The sequence below is a fragment of the Eleutherodactylus coqui genome, chromosome 8 (assembly GCF_035609145.1).
Source record: "Eleutherodactylus coqui strain aEleCoq1 chromosome 8, aEleCoq1.hap1, whole genome shotgun sequence".
In the NCBI taxonomy this organism is placed as follows: Eukaryota; Metazoa; Chordata; class Amphibia; order Anura; family Eleutherodactylidae; genus Eleutherodactylus; species Eleutherodactylus coqui.
The window spans coordinates 33,159,945-33,179,709 of record NC_089844.1 but is presented as its reverse complement, the minus strand read 5'-3'; the positions used below and the strand labels follow the sequence as shown (position 1 = coordinate 33,179,709).

Sequence of the window (19,765 nt, the reverse complement as noted above, 5' to 3'; positions counted from 1 at the left end):
AATGTCTAAAATCACATGTATTCTATTTTTACATACACTATTTTAAGAATTGCACATGCCAACACCACCCACATGTCCTCCTAGCAAATATTAAAGAAGAGAAGAGAGAAAAAGAGAACATACCAAATCTGACCAAGTTAGTGAAGACTTAGTTCATCAGTTAGCCGCATGGACCAACATCACCAGCAGGGTTGTATGGTTGAGGTCCAAGGCTGACAGCGGTCCTGGTGGCCTCCTTGCTGTTTTCCACTTTTTTTCTTTCTTTTCTTTAACATTTTTAACACTTTTTGTTCGATTTTTTTCTAGAGGCCAGATTGACAAAATCTGCAATTCTGTCATGTTTTTTTATTTATACCGTATGATATATTAATTCTGTAGTTCGGTACAATGACTTTGATTCCAAATTTATATTAATAATATTAGCAACTTTTTCATAGAAAATGTATTTTTTTCGTATCGCCACAGTCAAAGACCCCTAACATTTTTTGTCAATGGTCCTGTGTGCAAAGGTTTTAGCTGTACTTTTTAACGGTACCATTTGTTGATTTATACAACCTTATGATTGCTTTCTATTCCATTTCTTGTAAGTCAAGATAGGCGAAATTAGATATTTTTGTATTTTTTTTTTACACAGCTTGCAGTGTGCGGGTTAAATAATACACAAGCTTTATTACTTGGGTCCATATGAACGTGGCAATACCAACTATGTGGGAAATTCCTGTGCTCAGGGTAACCTCAGAAGAAGAGACCTTATCATAAGACCATACAGTAAGTATAGTCAAGTGCAATGTCTATACTTACCATATGGTCTCATGATAAGGTATGTTCTTCTGAGGTTACCCTCAGGAATAGGAATTTTTATTTTTTCGCTTTCCATGTTATTTGTTCTGGGGGCCTCTCTGGTTTCCCAGCCCTCATTCCATGCATGCTCTCGTTTGATGTCCCTGCTACGGGACAGGGTCTTCTCTATCTACACCACTTTGACTGCTCTGCACACTCCAACTATCACCAGCTGTGAAGCATTACAGGTCTATCGGGTTTCGTCATATGGAGGCGATGTCCAGGCCACCATATCTTGCCAATACCAAATATATGGTATTTGGGGGGGGGGGGGCATATTTACTTTTTTAACATACACAGGGGCAATTGTGGTGTTTTAACTTCATTTTTATTTTTTTATACAGTATATTTTACTATTTTCTTATTATTTTTGTCCCATTAGGGGACTCAATTTTCACCACTTTGGATTGTTCTTATAATACACTGTTATACTTTAGTATAGCAGTGTATTATAAAGCCTATGAAGTTCAGCCAGAAGCTAAACCTCATAGACCACCATAATTGGCAGACCCAGAGGCCGTCTTCAAGCCTCTGGAAGCCATAGCAACCCATCACGACCCTGCGATTACAGCATGGTAGTCTGATGGGTGATAGAGGGAGCTGCCTCCTTCTGTTAGCCCTTTACATGCTGTGATCACATTGTCCATGGCATGTAAAAGCTTAAACTGCAGGGATAGAAGGTTTCTATAGTCCCTGCTGTTGAAACAAGTGCCAGGCTGCCATCCGACAGCCAAGCACTCAATCCATCGGCACCAGTGCCAGGCTTCTGATGCAGTGCTGTAAAAAGGCGCATGCATCCTAGTAAGACCCTTTATTGATCGCAGGTAAAAGGTGTATGGGCGGTCGTTAAGAGGCTAACGTGTACCTGATTTTTCAAATTAATTTTCAAAAACAGGACAGGTCTTCATTATTCGCTGCATTGCTGATATCTGCACCCAGCTTGAGCTCTAGCAATTTCGTTTTTCATGTAGATTTTCCTATTTTTCTGCTGCCTGCTGTGTGCCATCTACTTAGAAGTGGGGGTGGGGGATAAGGGGGGCCAAGCCAGCCATTCTACAACTACTGTACAAGTCCTGACTTCCTCTCCCACTCTCCCCATGCTGCTTTGCATAGTCCTGCTCCAACCAACGACAAGGTAGCATCTGGATGCCTGCCACTCTGTTGCATGTAGTAAGTAGCAATGTCCCCATGTCTCTGTTACTAAAGAAGCCAAATACCTAGTCAAAGGATTGCAGAGGTGCTGGTCTCCCCCTAGTGGCAGGCATTTCAAACTTGATATACAGTGGTAAAACAAAATAATTTTTAATACAAGTACATTACTGTTAGATGAGTGTAAGGCCACTCTAGCATATGCGCTTTTTACAGCGATTGCCATGGCGTTTTGAACACCACGGTAATCACAGCATAACGCTCCCATTGATTTAAATGGGGCTTTGCAGATATGTGCTTAAGCGTGCCATTTTCTAATGCCACGATTTTTGAGTGCTGCCTACTCTATTTTGCCGCGTTTTTGCGCCTTTTAATGCACCGCATTACCCATCACACTGATGGGGTGCGTTAAAAAATGAAAATGGCAGTAAAATCGCAGCGTTTTGCTGACGCTATGTGTGAGAGTGGCCTGAGTTGTGTATGCAAGGCATGCATTTCCTGGTGTTTTCCCAGTCCTGTAGAGGTACCAATGGGAAAAACGCCAATAAAGACCATGCCCAGAACATGCTGCATTTCTGAAATAGATGCGACAAGCCCGCAAAAAAAAGTTACAAAGACGCCAAAAATGAATACACCGTGCATGCAGACTTATCAGCAATTTGCCATAGCCTTTAGGGTGCATTCAGACGACCGTATATCGGCCGGGTATTCACTCCGGCCGATATACGGCGTCTCTCTCTGCAGGGGGAGGAGGCTGGAAGAGCCGGGAGCAGTGCTCTGAGCTCCCGTCCCCTCTCTGCCTCCTCTCCACCCCCTCTCCACCCCTCTGCACTATTTGCAATGAGTGGGGGCGGGATGGCTCTTCCAGCCTCCTCCCCCTGCAGAGAGAGACGCCGTATATTGGCCGCCGTGAAAACCCAGCCGATGTATGGTCATCTGAATAAGCCCTTAAAGTAACATCTGGCCACAGCATTTAACAAAGCAAAAAAACACGCTGTGAGAAATGGCAACTAAGATGCCACAAACGCTTATATGCCAATCCAGCTGGGTGGGACTTTTGTTTTGAAACAATCTAACTTCTCAAGTTTTTTTTTTGCATTGCAGATAATTGAACAGAATGCAGATCCTGAGCAGATGCTGCTCCCATACCTGAGAAGAAGATGTATCCTTTTATGGCTACAATGTAGCAGATATTGAAGCTTTCACTAAAATGAAAAGTGTAAACCGTGACACATTTTATAACTGGACACTTATTGAAACAAGTACAGTTTACAAACATCTCCGCATCTAATGTATAGGGTAAAAGATTATTCAATGTTCTTAAAAGGATGCGGCTGACTGCTAATTGAGGGGGTAACAGATATGAATGAGAAGGATTTTCCTTTTCATACAATTTGAAGCAAAATTCAATTTATTGTGAACTTTTCGCATTGCTATTCCAAGAGCTTTTAAAGACAAAGAAAGCGCATGACTCCATAATGAAGTTATAGATTCATTGTACTATATAACATTCAGCTGACTTCCTCTGGTCAGAAGGCATTCAGCTGTCACACAGAAAATAGTAGTTAGGGACTAGAGATGAGCGAGCGTACTGGCTAAGGCAAACTCCTCGAGCAAGTAGTGCCTTATATGAGTACCTGCCCGCTCGTCTCTAAAGATTCGGGTGCCGGCGGGGGAGAGCGGTGAGTTGCGGGAGTGAGCAGGGAGGAGCGGGGGGAGAGAGTGACCTTAACTCAATAGAAAGGCAAAATTTGAGGAAACTGGGGGAGGAAAGAGGGAGGAGGTGTTAGGGGAGGGGGGGACGGAATATGCCTGGCAACCTATAGGGCTTGAGTCTCTTATAGTAACATTTTGCTGAGTGATGGATGAAGAATGTAATAAATAGTGATTACCCAATACCAACCAAACATTAGCCGAGGGGAAGCATGGAATGTTATCCAAGACGCCCAAGTATAAAAGCTGGCAATTTTGTTGTGATCATTCGCTCCAATCTCTTCCATGTGCATTATTTCATCCAATGTCTTTATCCATTGTAGCCGTGTGGGAGGTGATGTTGATTTCCATAATTTGGGAATAAGCTGGCGCATGGCTAGGTAAGAAATCAGAGTGAGCTCTTTTTAGTCTGTGCCAGAGACCTTGGAAGCAATGAAAGCAGTGTTAACTCTGGGGAAAAGTTTATGGATGAATGGTAAGCCGCGTTGAATAGGTTGTTTATGTCATGCCACAGGGGCCTTATTTTAGAGGACAAGACCACCAAATATGTATGAAGGAGCCTGTACCTGAGGTGCACCGCCAACAGGAGTTTGAAGTCTGAGGGTAGTCTCATTGGGGTCCTGTACAATTGAGTTAACCCTTTGCAATCCAATTTTGGATTTAGGGTTTCCTAGGGGGCTTTTCGTTCTGCCATTATGCAATGGCGCCATCTGCTGGCTAGAGCCAGTACTGCGGTATGGGACATGCTGGAGAGGCCCCTGACAACAAAGCGGCCAGTAATATACAGTAAGAATATTCTGCTGGACATCTTTTGACATCGGAGCTGTACAGGCTTCAATCAGAATGTCTTTAGACGTCAGTCAGTGGATTGGAAAGGGTTAACAGTAGAGATGAGCGAGCATACTCGCTAAGGGCAATTGCTCAAGCCAGCATTGTCCTTAGCGAGTACCTGCCCGCTCGGAAGAAAAGATTCGGCTGGCGGGGGAGAGCAGGGGGGAACGGAGGGGAGACCTCTCTCTCCCTCTCTTCCCCCTGCTCACTCCCGCAACTCACCGCTCACCCACGCTGGCACCTGAATCTTTTGATTCGCTAGTTTGACACGCTAAAACACCGGCCAAAAATTGCTACCATATGAAGCATTGGACCTCAATGCATTCGTTCACATGGTCGATTTTTGGGTGTGAGAAATAAAAAAATGACCATTTTCAGTCACCGATTTTTCTCGCAGTGTCAAAAGATAGGTCATATCTAGAGATGAGCGAGCACCAAAATGCTCGGGTGCTCGTTACTCGAGACGAAATTTTCGCGATGCTCGAGGGTTCGCTCCAAGTAATGAACCCCATTGAAGTCAATGGGTGACCCGAGCATTTTTGTATATCGCCGATGCTCGCTAAGGTTTTCATTTGTGAAAATCTAGGCAATTCAAGAAAGTGATGGGATCGGCACAGCAATGAATAGGGCAGGCGACGGGCTACATGTTGGGCTGCATCTCAAGTTCCCAGGTCCCACTATTAAGCCACAATAGCGGCAAAAGTGCCCCCCCCCCCCCAACAATTTTTACTTCTGAAAAACCCTCATTAGCAAGGCATACCTTAGCTAAGCACCACACTACCTCCAACAAAGCACAATCACTGCCTGCATGACACTCCGCTGCCACTTCTCCTGGGTTACATGCTGCCCAACCCCCCCGCACGACCCAGTGTCCACAGCGCACATCAAAGTGTCCCTGCACAGCCTTCAGCTGCCCTCATGCCACACGCTGGCCTCATAGCCACACCACCCTCATGTCTATTTATAAGTGCGTCTGCCATGAGGAGGAACCGCAGGCACACACTGCAGAGGGTTGGCACGGCCAGGCAGCGACCCTCTTTAAAAGGGGCAGGGCGATAGCCCATAATGCTGTACAGAAGCAATGAGAAATCCAATCCTGTGCCACCTCCATCAGGAGCTGCCCACATGGGCATAGCAATGGGGAACCCATGTGCCACACACTATTCATTCTGTCAAGGTGTCTGCATGCCCCAGTCAGACCGGGGTTTTTTATAAATAGTCACAGGCAGGTACAACTCCGCAATGGGAATTCCGTGTGCACCCACAGCATGGGTGGCTCCCTGGAACCCACCGGCTATACATAAATGTATCCCATTGCAGTGCCCAGCACAGCTGAGGTAACGTCAGGTTTAATGCAGGTGGGCTTCGGCCCACACTGCATGCCCCAGTCAGACTGGGGTTCTTTAGAAGTGTACACATGCAGTTACAACTCCGTGTGGACCGACAGCATGGGTGGGTTCCAGGAAGCCACCGGCGGTACATAAATATATCCCATTGCATTGCCCATCACAGCTGAGGTAACGTCCGATTAATTGCAGGTGGTCTTCGGCCCACACTGCATGCCCCAGTCTGACCGGGGTTTTTAATACATAGACACTGGCAGGTACAAATCCCTAATGTGAAGTCCCTGTGGACCCACAGCATGGGTGGCTCCCTGGAACCTACCAGCGGTACATAAATAAATCCCATTGCATTGCCCATCACAGCTGAGGTAACATCAGGTTTAATGCAGGTGGGCTTCGGCCCACACTGCATGCCCCAGTCAGACTGGGGTTCTTTAGAAGTGGACACATGCAGTTACAACTCCGTGTGGACCGACAGCATGGGTGGCTCCCTGGAACCCACCGGCGGTACATAAATAAATCCCATTGCATTGCCCATCACAGCTGAGGTAACGTTAGGTTTAATGCAGGTGGGCTAAAAATTACTAGGATTACAATGTAGGCGAGGGCCCCAAAAAATTGGTGTACCAACAGTACAAATGTACCTCAGAAAAAATTGCCCATGCCCATCCAAGAGGGCAGGTGAAACCCATTAATCGCTTTGGTTAATGTGGCTTAATTTGTAACTAGGCCTGGAGGCAGCCCAGTTAAAATAAAAATTGGTTCAAGTGCAAGTTTCAGTCTTGCTGGGGAGCCATAAAGCTGTCAAAGGCCTTGGATAGTGTTCCCCTGCTGTGCTGTACATGCTGCCTGATCTCCACGCCTCCCCTGCTACCTGGCCTTCGGAACTGCGCCTTCTGCCACTAGCGCTGTTGGATGGGAATTTTACCATCAGTTTTTCCGCCAGGGTCCTGTGGTATAACATCACTCTCGAACCCCTTTCCTCTTCGGGTATGAGAGTGGAAAGGTTCTCCTTATACCGTGGGTCGAGCAGTGTGTACACCCAGTAATCCATAGTGGCCAGAATGCGTGTAACGCGAGGGTCACGAGAAAGGCATCCTAACATGAAGTCCACCATATGTGCCAGGGTACCTGTACGCAACACATGGCTGTCTTCACTAGGAAGATCACTTTCAGGATCCTCCTCCTCCTCCTCCTCCTCAGGCCATACACGCTGAAAGGATGACAGGCAAGCAGCATGGGTACCCTCAGCAGTGGGCCAAGCTGTCTCTTCCCCCTCCTCCTCATGCTCCTTCCCCTCCTCCTCCTCCTCCTCAACGCGCTGAGATATAGACATGAGGGTGCTCTGACTATCCAGCGACATACTGACTTCCCCCGCCTCCGTTTTCGAGCGCAAAGCATCTGCCTTTATGCTTTGCAGGGAACTTCTCAAGATGCATAGCAGAGGAATGGTGACGCTAATGATTGCAGCATCGCCGCTCACCATCTGGGTAGACTCATCAAAGTTTCCAAGGACCTGGCAGATGTCTGCCAACCAGGCCCACTCTTCTGTAAAGAATTGAGGAGGCTGACTCCCACTACGCCGCCCATGTTGGAGTTGGTATTCCACTATAGCTCTACGCTGCTCATAGAGCCTGGCCAACATGTGGAGCGTAGAGTTCCACTGTGTGGGCACGTCGCACAGCAGTCGGTGCACTGGCAGATTAAACCAATGTTGCAGGGTGCGCAGGGTGGCAGCGTCCATCTTGGACTTGCGGAAATGTGCGCTGAGCCGGCGCACCTTTCCGAGCAGGTCTGACAAGCGTGGGTAGCTTTTCAGAAGGCGCTGAACCACCAAATTAAAGACGTGGGCCAGGCATGGCACTGCGTGAGGCTGCCGAGCTGCAGAGCCGCCACCAGGTAACGGCCGTTGTCACACACGACCATGCCCAGTTGGAGGCTCAGCGGCGCAAGCCAGTGGTCGGTCTGCTCTGTCAGACCCTGCAGCAGTTCGTGGGCCGTGTGCCTCTTCTCTCCTAAGCTGAGTAGTTTCACAACGGCCTGCTGACGCTTGCCCACCGCTGTGCTGACACGCCGCGCGACACCGACTGCTGGCGACGTGCTGCTGCTGACACATCTTGATTGCGAGACAGAGGTTGCATAGGAGGAGGAGGAGGGTGGTTTAGTGGAGGAAGCATATACCGCCGCAGATACCAGCACCGAGCTGGGGCCCGCAATTCTGGGGGTGGGTAGGACGTGAGCGGTCCCAGGCTCTGACTCGGTCCCAGCCTCCACTAAATTCACCCAATGTGCTGTCAGGGAGATATAGTGGCCCTGCCCGCCTGTGCTTGTCCACGTGTCCGTTGTTAAGTGGACCTTGGCAGTAAACGCGTTGGTGAGGGCGCGTACAATGTTGCGGGAGACGTGGTCGTGCAGGGCTGGGACGGCACATCGGGAAAAGTAGTGGCAACTGGGAACCGAGTAGCGTGGAGCTGCCGCCGCCATCATGTTTTTGAAAGCCTCCATTTCCACAAGCCTATACGGCAGCATCTCCAGGCTAATCAATTTGGCTATGTGCACGTTTAACGCTTGAGCGTGCGGGTGCGTGGCTGCGTACTTACGCTTGCGCTCAAACACTTGCACTAGCAATGGCTGGACGGTGCGCTGAGAGACATTGCTGGATGGGGCCAAGGACAGCGGAGGTGAGGGTGTGGGTGCAGGCCGGGAGACGGTAGTGCCTGTGTCCTGAGAGGGGGGCTGGTTCTCAGTGGCAGGTTGGGGCACAGGGGCAGAGACAGTGGTGCAAACCGGAGGCGGTGAACGGCCTTCGTCCCACCTTGTGGGGTGCTTGGCCATCATATGTCTGTGCATGCTGGTGGTGGTGAGGCTGGTGGTGGTGGCTCCACGGCTGATCTTGGCGCGACAAACCTTGCACACCACATTTTGTCGGTCGTCTGCACTCTCAATGAAAAACTGCCAGACCTTTGAGCACCTCGGCCTCTGCAGGGTGGCATGGCGCGAGGGGGGCGCTTTGGGAAACAGTTGGTGGATTATTCGGTCTGGTCCTGCCTCTACCCCTGGCCACCGCACTGCCTCTTCCAACCTGCCCTGCTGCTGCACTTGCCTCCCCCTCTGAAGACCTGTCCTCAGTAGGCTTAGCAAACCAGGTGGGGTCAGTCACCTCATCGTCCTGCTGCTCTTCCTCCGAATCATCTGTGCGCTCCTCCCTCGGACTTACTGCAATTACTACTACCTGAGTGATAGACAACTGTGTCTCATCGTCATCGTCCTCCTCACCCACTGAAAGCTCTTGAGACAGTTGCCGGAAGACCCCAGCCTCATCCCCCGGACCCCGGGAACTTTCCAAAGGTTGGGCATCGGTCACAAAAAACTCCTGCGGTGGGAGAGGAACCATTGCTGCCCATTCTGGGCAGGGGCCCGAGAACAGTTCCTGGGAGTCTGCCTGCTCCTCAGAATGTGTCATTGTAATGGAGTGAGGAGGCTGGGAAGAAGGAGGAACAGCAGCCAGAGGATTCAGAGTTGCAGCAGTGGACGGCGTAGAACTCTGGGTGGTTGATAGATTGCTGGATGCACTTTCTGCCATCCACGACAGGACCTGCTCACACTGCTCATTTTCTAATAAAGGTCTACCGCGTGAACCCATTAATTGTGAGATGATTCTGGGGACGCCAGAAACGTGCCTCTCTCCTAATCCCGCAGCAGTCGGCTGCGATACACCTGGATCAGGAGCTCGGCCTGTGCCCACACCCTGACTTGGGCCTCCGCGTCCTCGTCCACGTCCTCTAGGCCTACTCCTACCCCTCAGCATGGTGTATTACGAGTAGAGCAGAAACAGAACGCTGTAATTAAATGTGCCGCTTATTGGCCTGCGGTTGGAGGCTGACTTCGCTTACGGAACGCACAGCAGAGCTAGGAAACAATTTTGCGCACACCTGTAGTGAGACGTAGGTGCGTATGACTGAGCTAGTGGAATTCACAGCTCAGAAGCAGTCAAATGGCCAAAGGCCAGTAGTAGGCCTTAAGTATTTTGCTTCTATTTTTTTAAATGCTGAGCTGATACAGCAGACAGATACTGTAGGCAGCGTATAATATTATGTATACTGATTCCCTCTGCCGGGATTACCGCGGTGATGTAACGGAGACAGCAGAGGCAGGAAACAATTTTGCGCAAGCCTGCTGTAACACTTAGCTGCGTATTAATTAGGACTTCTACCACCAGCAGACAGATACTGTAGGCAGCGTATAATATTATGTTTACTGTTTCCCTCTGGCGGGATGATGGCGGTGATGTAACAGAGACAGCAGAGGCAGGAAACAATTTTGCGCAAGGCTGCTGTAACGCTTAGCTGCGTATTAATTAGGACTACTACCCCCAGCAGACAGATACTGTAGGCAGCGTATAATATTATGTATACTGTTTCCCTCTGCCGGGATGACGGCGGTGATGTAACGGAGACAGCAGAGGCAGGAAACAATTTTGCACAACCCTGCTGTAACGCTTAGCTGCGTATTAAATAGGACTTCTACCCCCAGCAGACAGATACTGTAGGCAGCGTATAATATTATGTATACTGATTCCCTCTGCCGGGATGACGGTGGTGATGTAATGGAGACAGCAGAGGCAGGAAACAATTTTGCGCAAGCCTGCTGTAACGCTTAGCTGTGTATTAATTAGGACTACTACCCCCAGCAGACAGATACTGTAGGCAGCGTATAATATTATGTATACTGATTCCCTCTGCCGGGATGACGGTGATGATGTAACGGAGACAGCAGAGGCAGGAAACAATTTTGCGCAAGCCTGCTGTAACGTTTAGCTGCGTATTAATTAGGACTTCTACCCCCAGCAGACAGATACTGTAGGCAGCGTATAATATTATGTATACTGATTCCCTCTGCCGGGATTACTGCGGTGATGTAACGGAGACAGCAGAGGCAGGAAACAATTTTGCGCAAGCCTGCTGTAACGCTTAGCTGCGTATTAATTAGGACTACTACCCCCAGCAGACAGATACTGTAGGCAGCGTATAATATTATGTATACTGTTTCCCTCTGCCGGGATGACGGCGGTGATGTAACAGAGACAGCAGAGCCAGGAAACAATTTTGCACAAGCCTGCTGTAACGCTTAGCTGCGTGTTAATTAGGACTACTACCCCCAGCAGACACGCAGTAAACTGTACACGGTCACAAGCAGCCCAAATATAGTATTTTTCCCCAATTTTTTGGAAAAAGCCCACTGCCTATATAGCCTGAATATCTCTTTCCCTGCCTCACCAGTACTGGCCCTATACTCTGTGCAATGACTGCAGACTGAGGACGCAATGCTCTGCACGCCCGATATACAAAAAAATAAAATTGTGCAACATTGCTAAAAGCAGCCTCCACAGTACTGCACACGGTCAGAGGTGGCCCTAAGAAGGACCGTTGGGGTTCTTCAAGCCTAAAATCACTCCTAACGCTCTCCCTATAGCAGCTCCGGCACCAGCAGCACTTTCCCTGATCTCTGTCAGAATGTATCTGTGGCGAGCCGCGGGAGGGGCCGATTTTTATACTCGGGTGACACCTGATCTCGCCAGCCACTCACTGCAGGGGGGTGGTATAGGGCTTGAACGTCGCAGGGGGAAGTTGTAATGCCTTCCCTGTCTTTCTATTGGCCAGAAAAGCGCGCTAACGTCTCAGAGATGAAAGTGAAAGTAACTCGAACATCGCGTGGTACTCGTCTCAACTAACGAGCTTCTCAAACACCCTAATACTCGAACGAGTATCAAGCTCGGACGAGTACGCTCGCTCATCTCTAGTCATATCCTATCTTTTGACAAAAAATACAGCAAGCTCCTATAGACTCCTATGGGAAGTGAAAACAAGGGAGGGGGAGGGAGTTTACCTGTGTCCGGCGCTTGGAAACGAAGACAGCTGGATCTAAGAAAGCATTAGAAGCAATTTCGAGGATTTCTGCCGACGGAATTCCGCGCTGCAGCGTATTCTTCTCACGATTCACCCTCTAATTAATCGCGGGACTCAATCTCAGCTATTCTTCACCGAAGCAGCCGGCATAAAATCGCAACACTCGTGTGAATGAGCCCTAATACTGTCGAACAAGGCTGTCATTCTGCCATAGAGGCAAATAGCAACCCTGAACTAAATGTAGTAACTCCTAATAGTTGCTTGTATTGATGCCATCGTATCGTTAAGTTAGTGTGAACTACATTTTGGATAAAATAGTAATCATTTCTGCACAAAACTCAATTGATTCTATTCCTTAACATTTATTTTTCAGTGAACTTGACAGGTATCAAATACGGGTGTGGGGAAGGAGGCTGCGGATCCTGTACTGTGATGGTATCTCACACCCACCCTGTTTCCAAGAAGATCCTGTATCCAATGCAGTAATGCTTAAAGAATACAATATACCGCATCATCCACAGATAGAGCATATCCCTTCAAGCCATAGTAAAGTGGAGACACCTAGTGGCGGTATTAATAAAATACTGTTTTGCAGCTCAATAATATAATTCAGGATCGTGATGCAGTAATGTCTAATTGTCTGGTAAATTGTCTTAGAAAGAGTACATGGAGCAAAAGACTGATGTTTAACCCTTTCTAATCCAATTTGCATCCAGGTTTTCCTCGGGGGCTTACTCTTTTTCTGCCATTATACAACGGCGCTATCTGCTGGCTAAAGCCAGTACTGCATGAGGTGACACGTTGGATAGGCTCCGACAGCAGAGAGGCTGGCAATATACAGTAAGAGAACCCCGACAGATGTCTTCCAACATCAGAGCTGTACAGCCGTAATTCATAATGTCTTCAGAGGTCAGACAGTGGATTGGAAAGGGTTAAGGGATGCCATAATAATATACTTATAGTGTGGTCTTACAGAGCTGTTAAATCCTTAACGGCATCTAGCCATTATTCAGCCAATGCCTGTTTATTGCCTATCTGCTCTCTATATGGTGCAGCCATCACTACAGTGGAGGGGATTGGAAGCACAGACAGCAGATTACACCCAGTACAGGTGAAGAATTCTGACATTTTATCTGTCTACTTTCTATTTATATTTCTTTGAGCCATGACTCATCTCTACACATTCTCGTCATCATGTCTCTACCCCCTCTTCTCAGTGGCCCCATAGTAATAGTGCCCATTATGTAACCCTAGAAAGCAATAGTACCCCCTTTGTGACTCCACTTAGTAACAGTGCCCCCTAGTGGTCATACCTAGTTATAGTGCTCCTTTCGTGGCCCCACTTAATTAGAGTGTTCCATCCGGGGCCCCACTTAGTTATAGTGCCTTCTGCTAGTTATAGTCTTCTCTGTGTCAACACTTACCATTAGTGTCTCCTCTGTGTCCCTACTTAGTAATAGTGTCCCTCTGTGGCTCCCCTTAGTAATAATGCCCCCTCTCCAGCCAAACTGGGTTATAATCCCGTTCTATGGCCCCACTTAGCAGTAGTGCACCCTCTGTGGCCTTCTTAGTAATAGTGCTCCCTCTGTAGCCCTACTTAGTAGTGCCACTTATGAAGCCCCACTTAATAATAGTGTCCTCTTATGTGGTCTCTCTTAGTAATATTGCCCTCTCTGTGGCTTCACGTAATAATAGTGCTCACTATGTGGCCCTTTTTAGTAATAGTGTCCCCTTTGTTGGCCTCATTTACTGTTAAATAATGGTCGAAGAAGGAAGCACACTGCACTTTAGTCTCTGTGCCACAGGTTCTGAAAGTGCAGCCCCCAGGCTGTTTATTTTGTACTATATGGTCATATAAAACATGGTACGTTCAATGTTATATTCCATTTATATCAAATTTATGTACCTGAGTGGCATTAACGTGAGTTATCAGTGTTCCAAATTGGGAAGATCATTGGCAATAACCCTGCATAACATATATTTTAAATCACAGGAAAGGATTGCAAAAGCTCATGGTTCACAGTGTGGCTTCTGTAGTCCTGGGATGGTGATGTCCATGTATTCATTACTGAGAAATCATCCAGAACCAACTATGGAACAGATATACGAAGCTCTTGGAGGTATGTTTTGTAAACACAATCAACCATATGTATAAGGCTGGGCTCACACGAAAGGGTCAGATTCTGCATGCGAGAGGCACCGCAGCTGATTCCGGCTGTGAGCCCGGCCATCACCCTGCGTACCTGATTTTTCTGTAATGTGGATGACCACAGTAGCTTGCTGTCGGCCATGCGTGGTATAGGTCTTCTTTTTACAGATCGTATTTTCCACGCCATTGCTAAATGTAGACGCAGGTACCCGCAGCCCATATGCAATGTCAATTGCTTATGTGCTGTGGGTTGGACATTTTGACCACGGAGTCTGCGGTAAAATAAAGCATGCTGCGATTTTTCTTCTGCTCGTGGAATATGCAATTTGTATCCGCAAGTGTGAAGGAAAAAGCAAAAGTTTGTGCCTTTCAATGCCCGTGTTTTGCAACGGATCCTCCGTGCGGAAGCTGATTGCGAATTCCACAATTAGAATCCGTTTATGTGGGACCCTCCTAAGGGTGCATTCAGACGAGCGTGTTTATGTGCATACATAATGAATTCAATGAATGGCCGAGCGCTGCCTGTGATTGGCTGAGCGATGTGACCAATCACAGGCAGTGCTCAGCTGTCATTCAATGAATGGCTGAGTGCTGCCTGTGATTGGCTGAGCGCTCAGCCAATCAGACACAGCCCTTTCAGCAGGCGGGGATTTTAAATCCCCGCCTGCTGAAAGAACTTCATTACACTGCCGGGAACAGAGCAGAGAAGACACGCCAAGCCCCAACAGCGCTGGAGAGGTGAGTAAATATATATTTTTTTATTTTTTACACCAGATAGGAATGATTTTCAGTGAAGGGCTTATATTTAAAGCCCTTCCCTGAAAATCACTGCAGGGGTGCTGGCATCCTATTGCTTTCAATGGGGCCACTGGCAGCCATTGAAAGCAATGGTGCACAGACCTGCATTCACGCATGTTTGTGCACGTACAGTGGGGGAAAAAAGTATTTAGTCAGATACCAATTGTACAAGTTCTCCCACTTAAAAAGATGAGAGAGGCCTGTAATTTACATCATAGGTAGACCTCAACTATGAGAGACAACATGAGAAAATACATCCAGAAAATCACATTGTCTGATTTTTAACAAATTTATTTGCAAATCATGGTGGAAAATCAGCATTTGGTCAATAACAAAAGTTCATCTCAATACTTAGTTATATATCCTTTATTCCCAATGAGAGAGGTCAAACGTTTTCTGTAAGACCTCACAAGGTTGGCACACAATGTTGCTGGTATGTTGGCCCATTCCTCAATGCAGATCTCCTCAAGAGCAGTGATGTTTTGGGGCTGTCGCTGGGCAACACGGACTTTCAACTCCCTCCAAAGGTTTTCTATAGGGTTGAGATCTGGAGACTGGCTCGGCCACTCCAGGACCTTGAAATGCGTCATACGAAGCCACTCCTTCGTTGCCCTGGCGGTGTGCTTGGGATCATTGTCATACTGAAAGACCCAGCCACGTTTCATCTTCAGTGCCCTTGCTGATGGAAGGAGGTTTGCACTCAAAATCTCACGATGCATGGCCCCATTTATTCTTTCATGTGTACAGATCAATCGTCCTGGTCCCTTTGCAGAGAAACAGCCCCAAAGCATGATGTTGCCATCCCTATGCTTCACAGTAGGTATGGTGCTGTTTGGATGCAACTCAGCATTCTTTCTCCTCCAAACACAATGACTTGTGTTTCTGCCAAACAGTTCTACTTTGGTTTCATCTGACCATATGACATTCTCCCAATACTCTTCTGGATCATCCAAATGCTCTCTAGCAAACTTCCAGTTGCCCAGGACATGTACTGGCTTAAGCAGGGGGACACGTCTTGCACTGCAGGATCTGAGTCCCTGGGGCGGCATAGTGTGTTACTGATGGTAGCCTTTGTTACGTTGGTCCCAGCTCTCTGCAGGTCGTTCACTAGGTTCCCCCGTGTGGTTCTGGGATTTTTACTCACCGTTCTTGTGATCATTTTGACCCCACGGGGTGAGATCTTGCATAGAGCCCCAGATCGAGGGAGATTATCAGTGGTCTTTGTATCTCTTCCATTTTCTAATTATTGCTCCCACAGTTGATTTCTTCACACCAAGCTGCTTGCCTATTGCAGATTCAGTCTTCCCAGTCTGGTGCAGGGCTACAATTTTGTTTCTGGAGTCCTTCGACAGCTCTTTGGTCTTCACCATAGTGGAGTTTGGAGTGTGACTGCTTGAGGTTGTGGACAGGTGTCTTTTATACTGATAACAAGTTCAAACAGGTGCCATTACTACAGGTAATGAGTGGAGTACAGAGGAGCCTCTTAAAGAAGAAGTTACAGGTCTGTGAGACCCAGAAATCCTGCTTGTTTGTAGGTGACCAAATACTTATTTTCCACCATTATTTGCAAATAAATTTGTTAAAAATCAGGCAATGTGATATTCTGGATGTGTTTTCTCATGTTGTCTCTCATAGTTGAGGTCTACCTATGATGTGAATTACAGGCCTCTCTCATCTTTTTAAGTGGGAGAACTTGTACAATTGGTATCTGACTAAATACTTGTTTTCCCCACTGTACATGGGCGCGCTGGTTTTGTGCATATCTATGTACACACCAGCACACGCTCATCTGAATACACCCTTACTCTTAATCAGAGAGCCTGCTTTGTTGTTCATACTAAACAATTAGGGTGCGTTCAGACATATAAAAAGTGCTGCAGATTTTCTGTTGCAGATTTGTGCATGGAAAATCCTCTGCATGTCATTTTATGCTGTGGATTTTCTCCTTTTCAATGTAGAGCAGTGATATCCGCAATTAGAGCCACAGTAAAAATCTGCATGATAGACATATTTCAGTAGATTTATGGAGTTTTCCACTGCATGATACTTTAAACCGCAACAGGAAAAAAATCTCCTCTGATTGGCTTCTATTGGCAGCATGGATAAGGAAAAGACTTGGCTATGGCTAAAATTGGGAACTTTATAAAAAGAAACAGAAGGACTGATTTAGCTGCACAAGAACCGGCGATCAGGACTAAAGTGATAAAAGCCAGTATGGAAAAAGCAAGAGATGCAATATGCCGACTCTGTAAAGAAGCTGATAAAACAATCAACTGCGTAGTCAGTGGCTTCAAAAAAAAATTGCACAGATTGAGTACAAACAAAGACACAATTCCATGGCAAAGATGATTCTTTGCAACCCCTGGCAAATACAACTGCCCACCAGAAAGAGCTAGGGGAACCATAATCCTGAAAAAGTGGTTCAAAATGAAGTAGTAAAATTACTGTGGGATTTGCATATACAAATAGATTTGTCATGGCCCATAGCATGCCCAATTTGACCACCATTGAAAAGAAAGCGGCCTGGCTCGTCGAGATTGCCATCCCTGGTGATAAACAACAACAGAAAATGACCAACTATAAAGACTTGAATGCTGAAATACAGGGTCTCTGGCATAAGCTGGCAGTAGTGGTAATTGGCACACTGGGTACCACGCCTAAAGACCTTGACCGCCATTTGAAACAACTCAATCTTGACATAATTTGCATCTGTCAGTTACAAAAGGCCACACTGCTGGGTTCTGCATGCATTGTATGCCAATACATATCATGATCCTAGGCTCCTGGGTGGTTCTCGATGCATTATGATTAGAGATGAGCGAGCGTACTCGCTAAGGCAAACTACTCGAGCGAGTAGTGCCTTATGCGAATACCTGCTCGCTCGTCTCGCTCGAGTAGTTTGCCTTAGCGAGTACGTTCGCTCATCTCTAATTATGATGCCGGCTACCAAGCTGTGCTTTTGTGCTTGTGTTGTACTAAACTATAATAATAATAGTATGCTACTTTTTTACTAACAGTCTTGTTATTCTTAATAGGAAATCTCTGCCGCTGTACCGGATACAGAGCAATACTTGATGGATGCAAGACATTTTGCAAGGTAAACCATTTATTTTAAAGAATATCCTCATTATAGCCTATGCAGCCACCCACATGCACGATTATACCAGAAATCCCAATGGATTTCCAAAAAATCAATGTGAGCAGAGGCTACGCAGTATTGTTTTAACATCTAAAATATCTGCTATGCCTTGTGAAAATAAGAAAAAGGGGTTTGGTACAGTGTTAGCCAGTAGAGCAAAATGTGATTGTTCTCAGTAAGAGAAACCAAGTAATCTTGTAGATATGATACCTTTTAATGGCTAACAAAAATACATGATGTTATAGCAAGCTTTATGACCTCTTTAGGGTCCTTCCTAAGGCATAATGGAACAAATCTACAGACATAGTTAATAAATACACATGATCATATGGGAGGGCACAAACATGGCAAACTTAATTTGCACTAGATAAATAGCAGAGACAGAGGGTACGAGGGCACAGTCATGTTGGGATTAATAGCATTTTGATAAATACCAGGGAGGGATGACCATAACAGTAAATAATCAGTCCAGTGACAAGGAATGTGAAATCTCTCCTTCAGACCTGCAAACAAGGAAGATGGAAAAATACCTCTGCAGCGCTACCTATTGGATGGCAAAATTCCTTCAAATCAATGTATGAGTTTTTACTAAGTCTGTAAAACAGTGATTGGAAATACCATCCCTCCTGGATGCTCTACTTGGAGAGACTATGCCAATCCTCGACGCACTCACCCCCTAGGAGTCTCCACACACCCCCTGGGTGCTTTCCTTAAAGGAGATGTCTCGAGGAAGCAGTTAATTTTTTTTTTTGCCCAGTCCCCCCCATTAAACATACATTACAAAGCCCCCCTGTAAATGACATTTCTAGCTGGTTCGTACTTACCGTTCCAGCGTTTCAGCAACTTATAAAAGTTTCCTCAAGATGGCCGCCGGCTCTTTCCCCGTCGCTCGCTGCAGCCCGACGTGCGCGCTCCCGAGACGCCGCCAGCTGTGTCTCCATGGCAACCGGACGCATCGCAGCCGCCGACCAGACGCCCCGCAGCCGCCGACCAGACAGCAGGTAACCGGCGCTAGCCCCCGGCTCCCCAGCGCTAGACCCTCAGCCCAGGTGAAGGCCCCGGAGCCCAGCGCTAGGTTCCGGAGCCCAGCGCTAGTTCCCCCGGCCTAGCGGCAGCCCCCCCCGGCCTAGCGACAGCCCCCCCATCACAGCGGCAGCCCCCCCCGGCCTAGCGACAGCCCCCCCGGCCTAGCGACAGCCCCCCCGGCGCAGCGACAGCCCCCCCGGCGCAGCGACAGCCCCCCCGGCGCAGCGACAGCCCCCCCCCCGACCCATCACTTACCTGGGAGGCTTCTCGGGGCTGCTGGGCTGGGCTTCTCCGCTGGGCAGCTCCAGTTTCTGCACCTTCCTCTAACAGAGGATGGTGCAGAATGGCCGCTTCAGCGCGCTCCCGAGCAGTGACAGCTCGTCTGCGCATGCGCAGAAGAGCTGTAGCGGGGAGCACACTGAAGCGGCTCGTGCTGAATGGAGAAGACCGGACTGCGCAAGCGCGTCTAAAAAAGCAAGCTGCCAGCGAATTTAGACGGAACCATGGAGACGAGGACGCTAGCAACGGAGCAGGTAAGTGGAATAACTTCTGTATGGCTCATATTTAATGCACAATGTACATTACAAAGTGCATTAATATGGCCATACGGAAGTGTATAACCCCACTTGGTTTCGCGAGACCACCCCTTTAAGGACATCCCTCTTGACCTCCTTCAGACCTTTCATATTCTCCACTGATGCAAGAACCCTGCTCAGAGGTTCTTTCCATTCTTGAGTGTATCAGAAATGGCCATAAATTTATAGTCCCAAATTCTTCTCTGACGCTGCGACTTGAAGTTGCCCTTCAGTGTGATAACTCTCATCTGCTCTATGAATGAACTTTAAAAGGAAACAGTCAAACATCATGGAAG

The 19,765-nt window shown here is 47.5% G+C and overlaps 1 protein-coding gene across 1 annotated transcript in view; it reads left to right on the top strand.

The window, feature by feature from the left end:
• Window positions 1-12,161: 12,161 nt before the first annotated feature.
• Window positions 12,162-19,765, top strand: part of LOC136576284 (aldehyde oxidase-like) — a 124,148-nt gene continuing 116,544 nt past the window's right edge. The window contains exons 1-4 of the mRNA XM_066575461.1: window positions 12,162-12,252; window positions 12,785-12,893; window positions 13,776-13,902; window positions 17,765-17,826. Coding sequence (XP_066431558.1) covers window positions 12,215-12,252; window positions 12,785-12,893; window positions 13,776-13,902; window positions 17,765-17,826 — 336 coding nt within the window. The 5' untranslated portion in view covers window positions 12,162-12,214. The remainder of the gene's footprint in view (window positions 12,253-12,784; window positions 12,894-13,775; window positions 13,903-17,764; window positions 17,827-19,765) is intronic.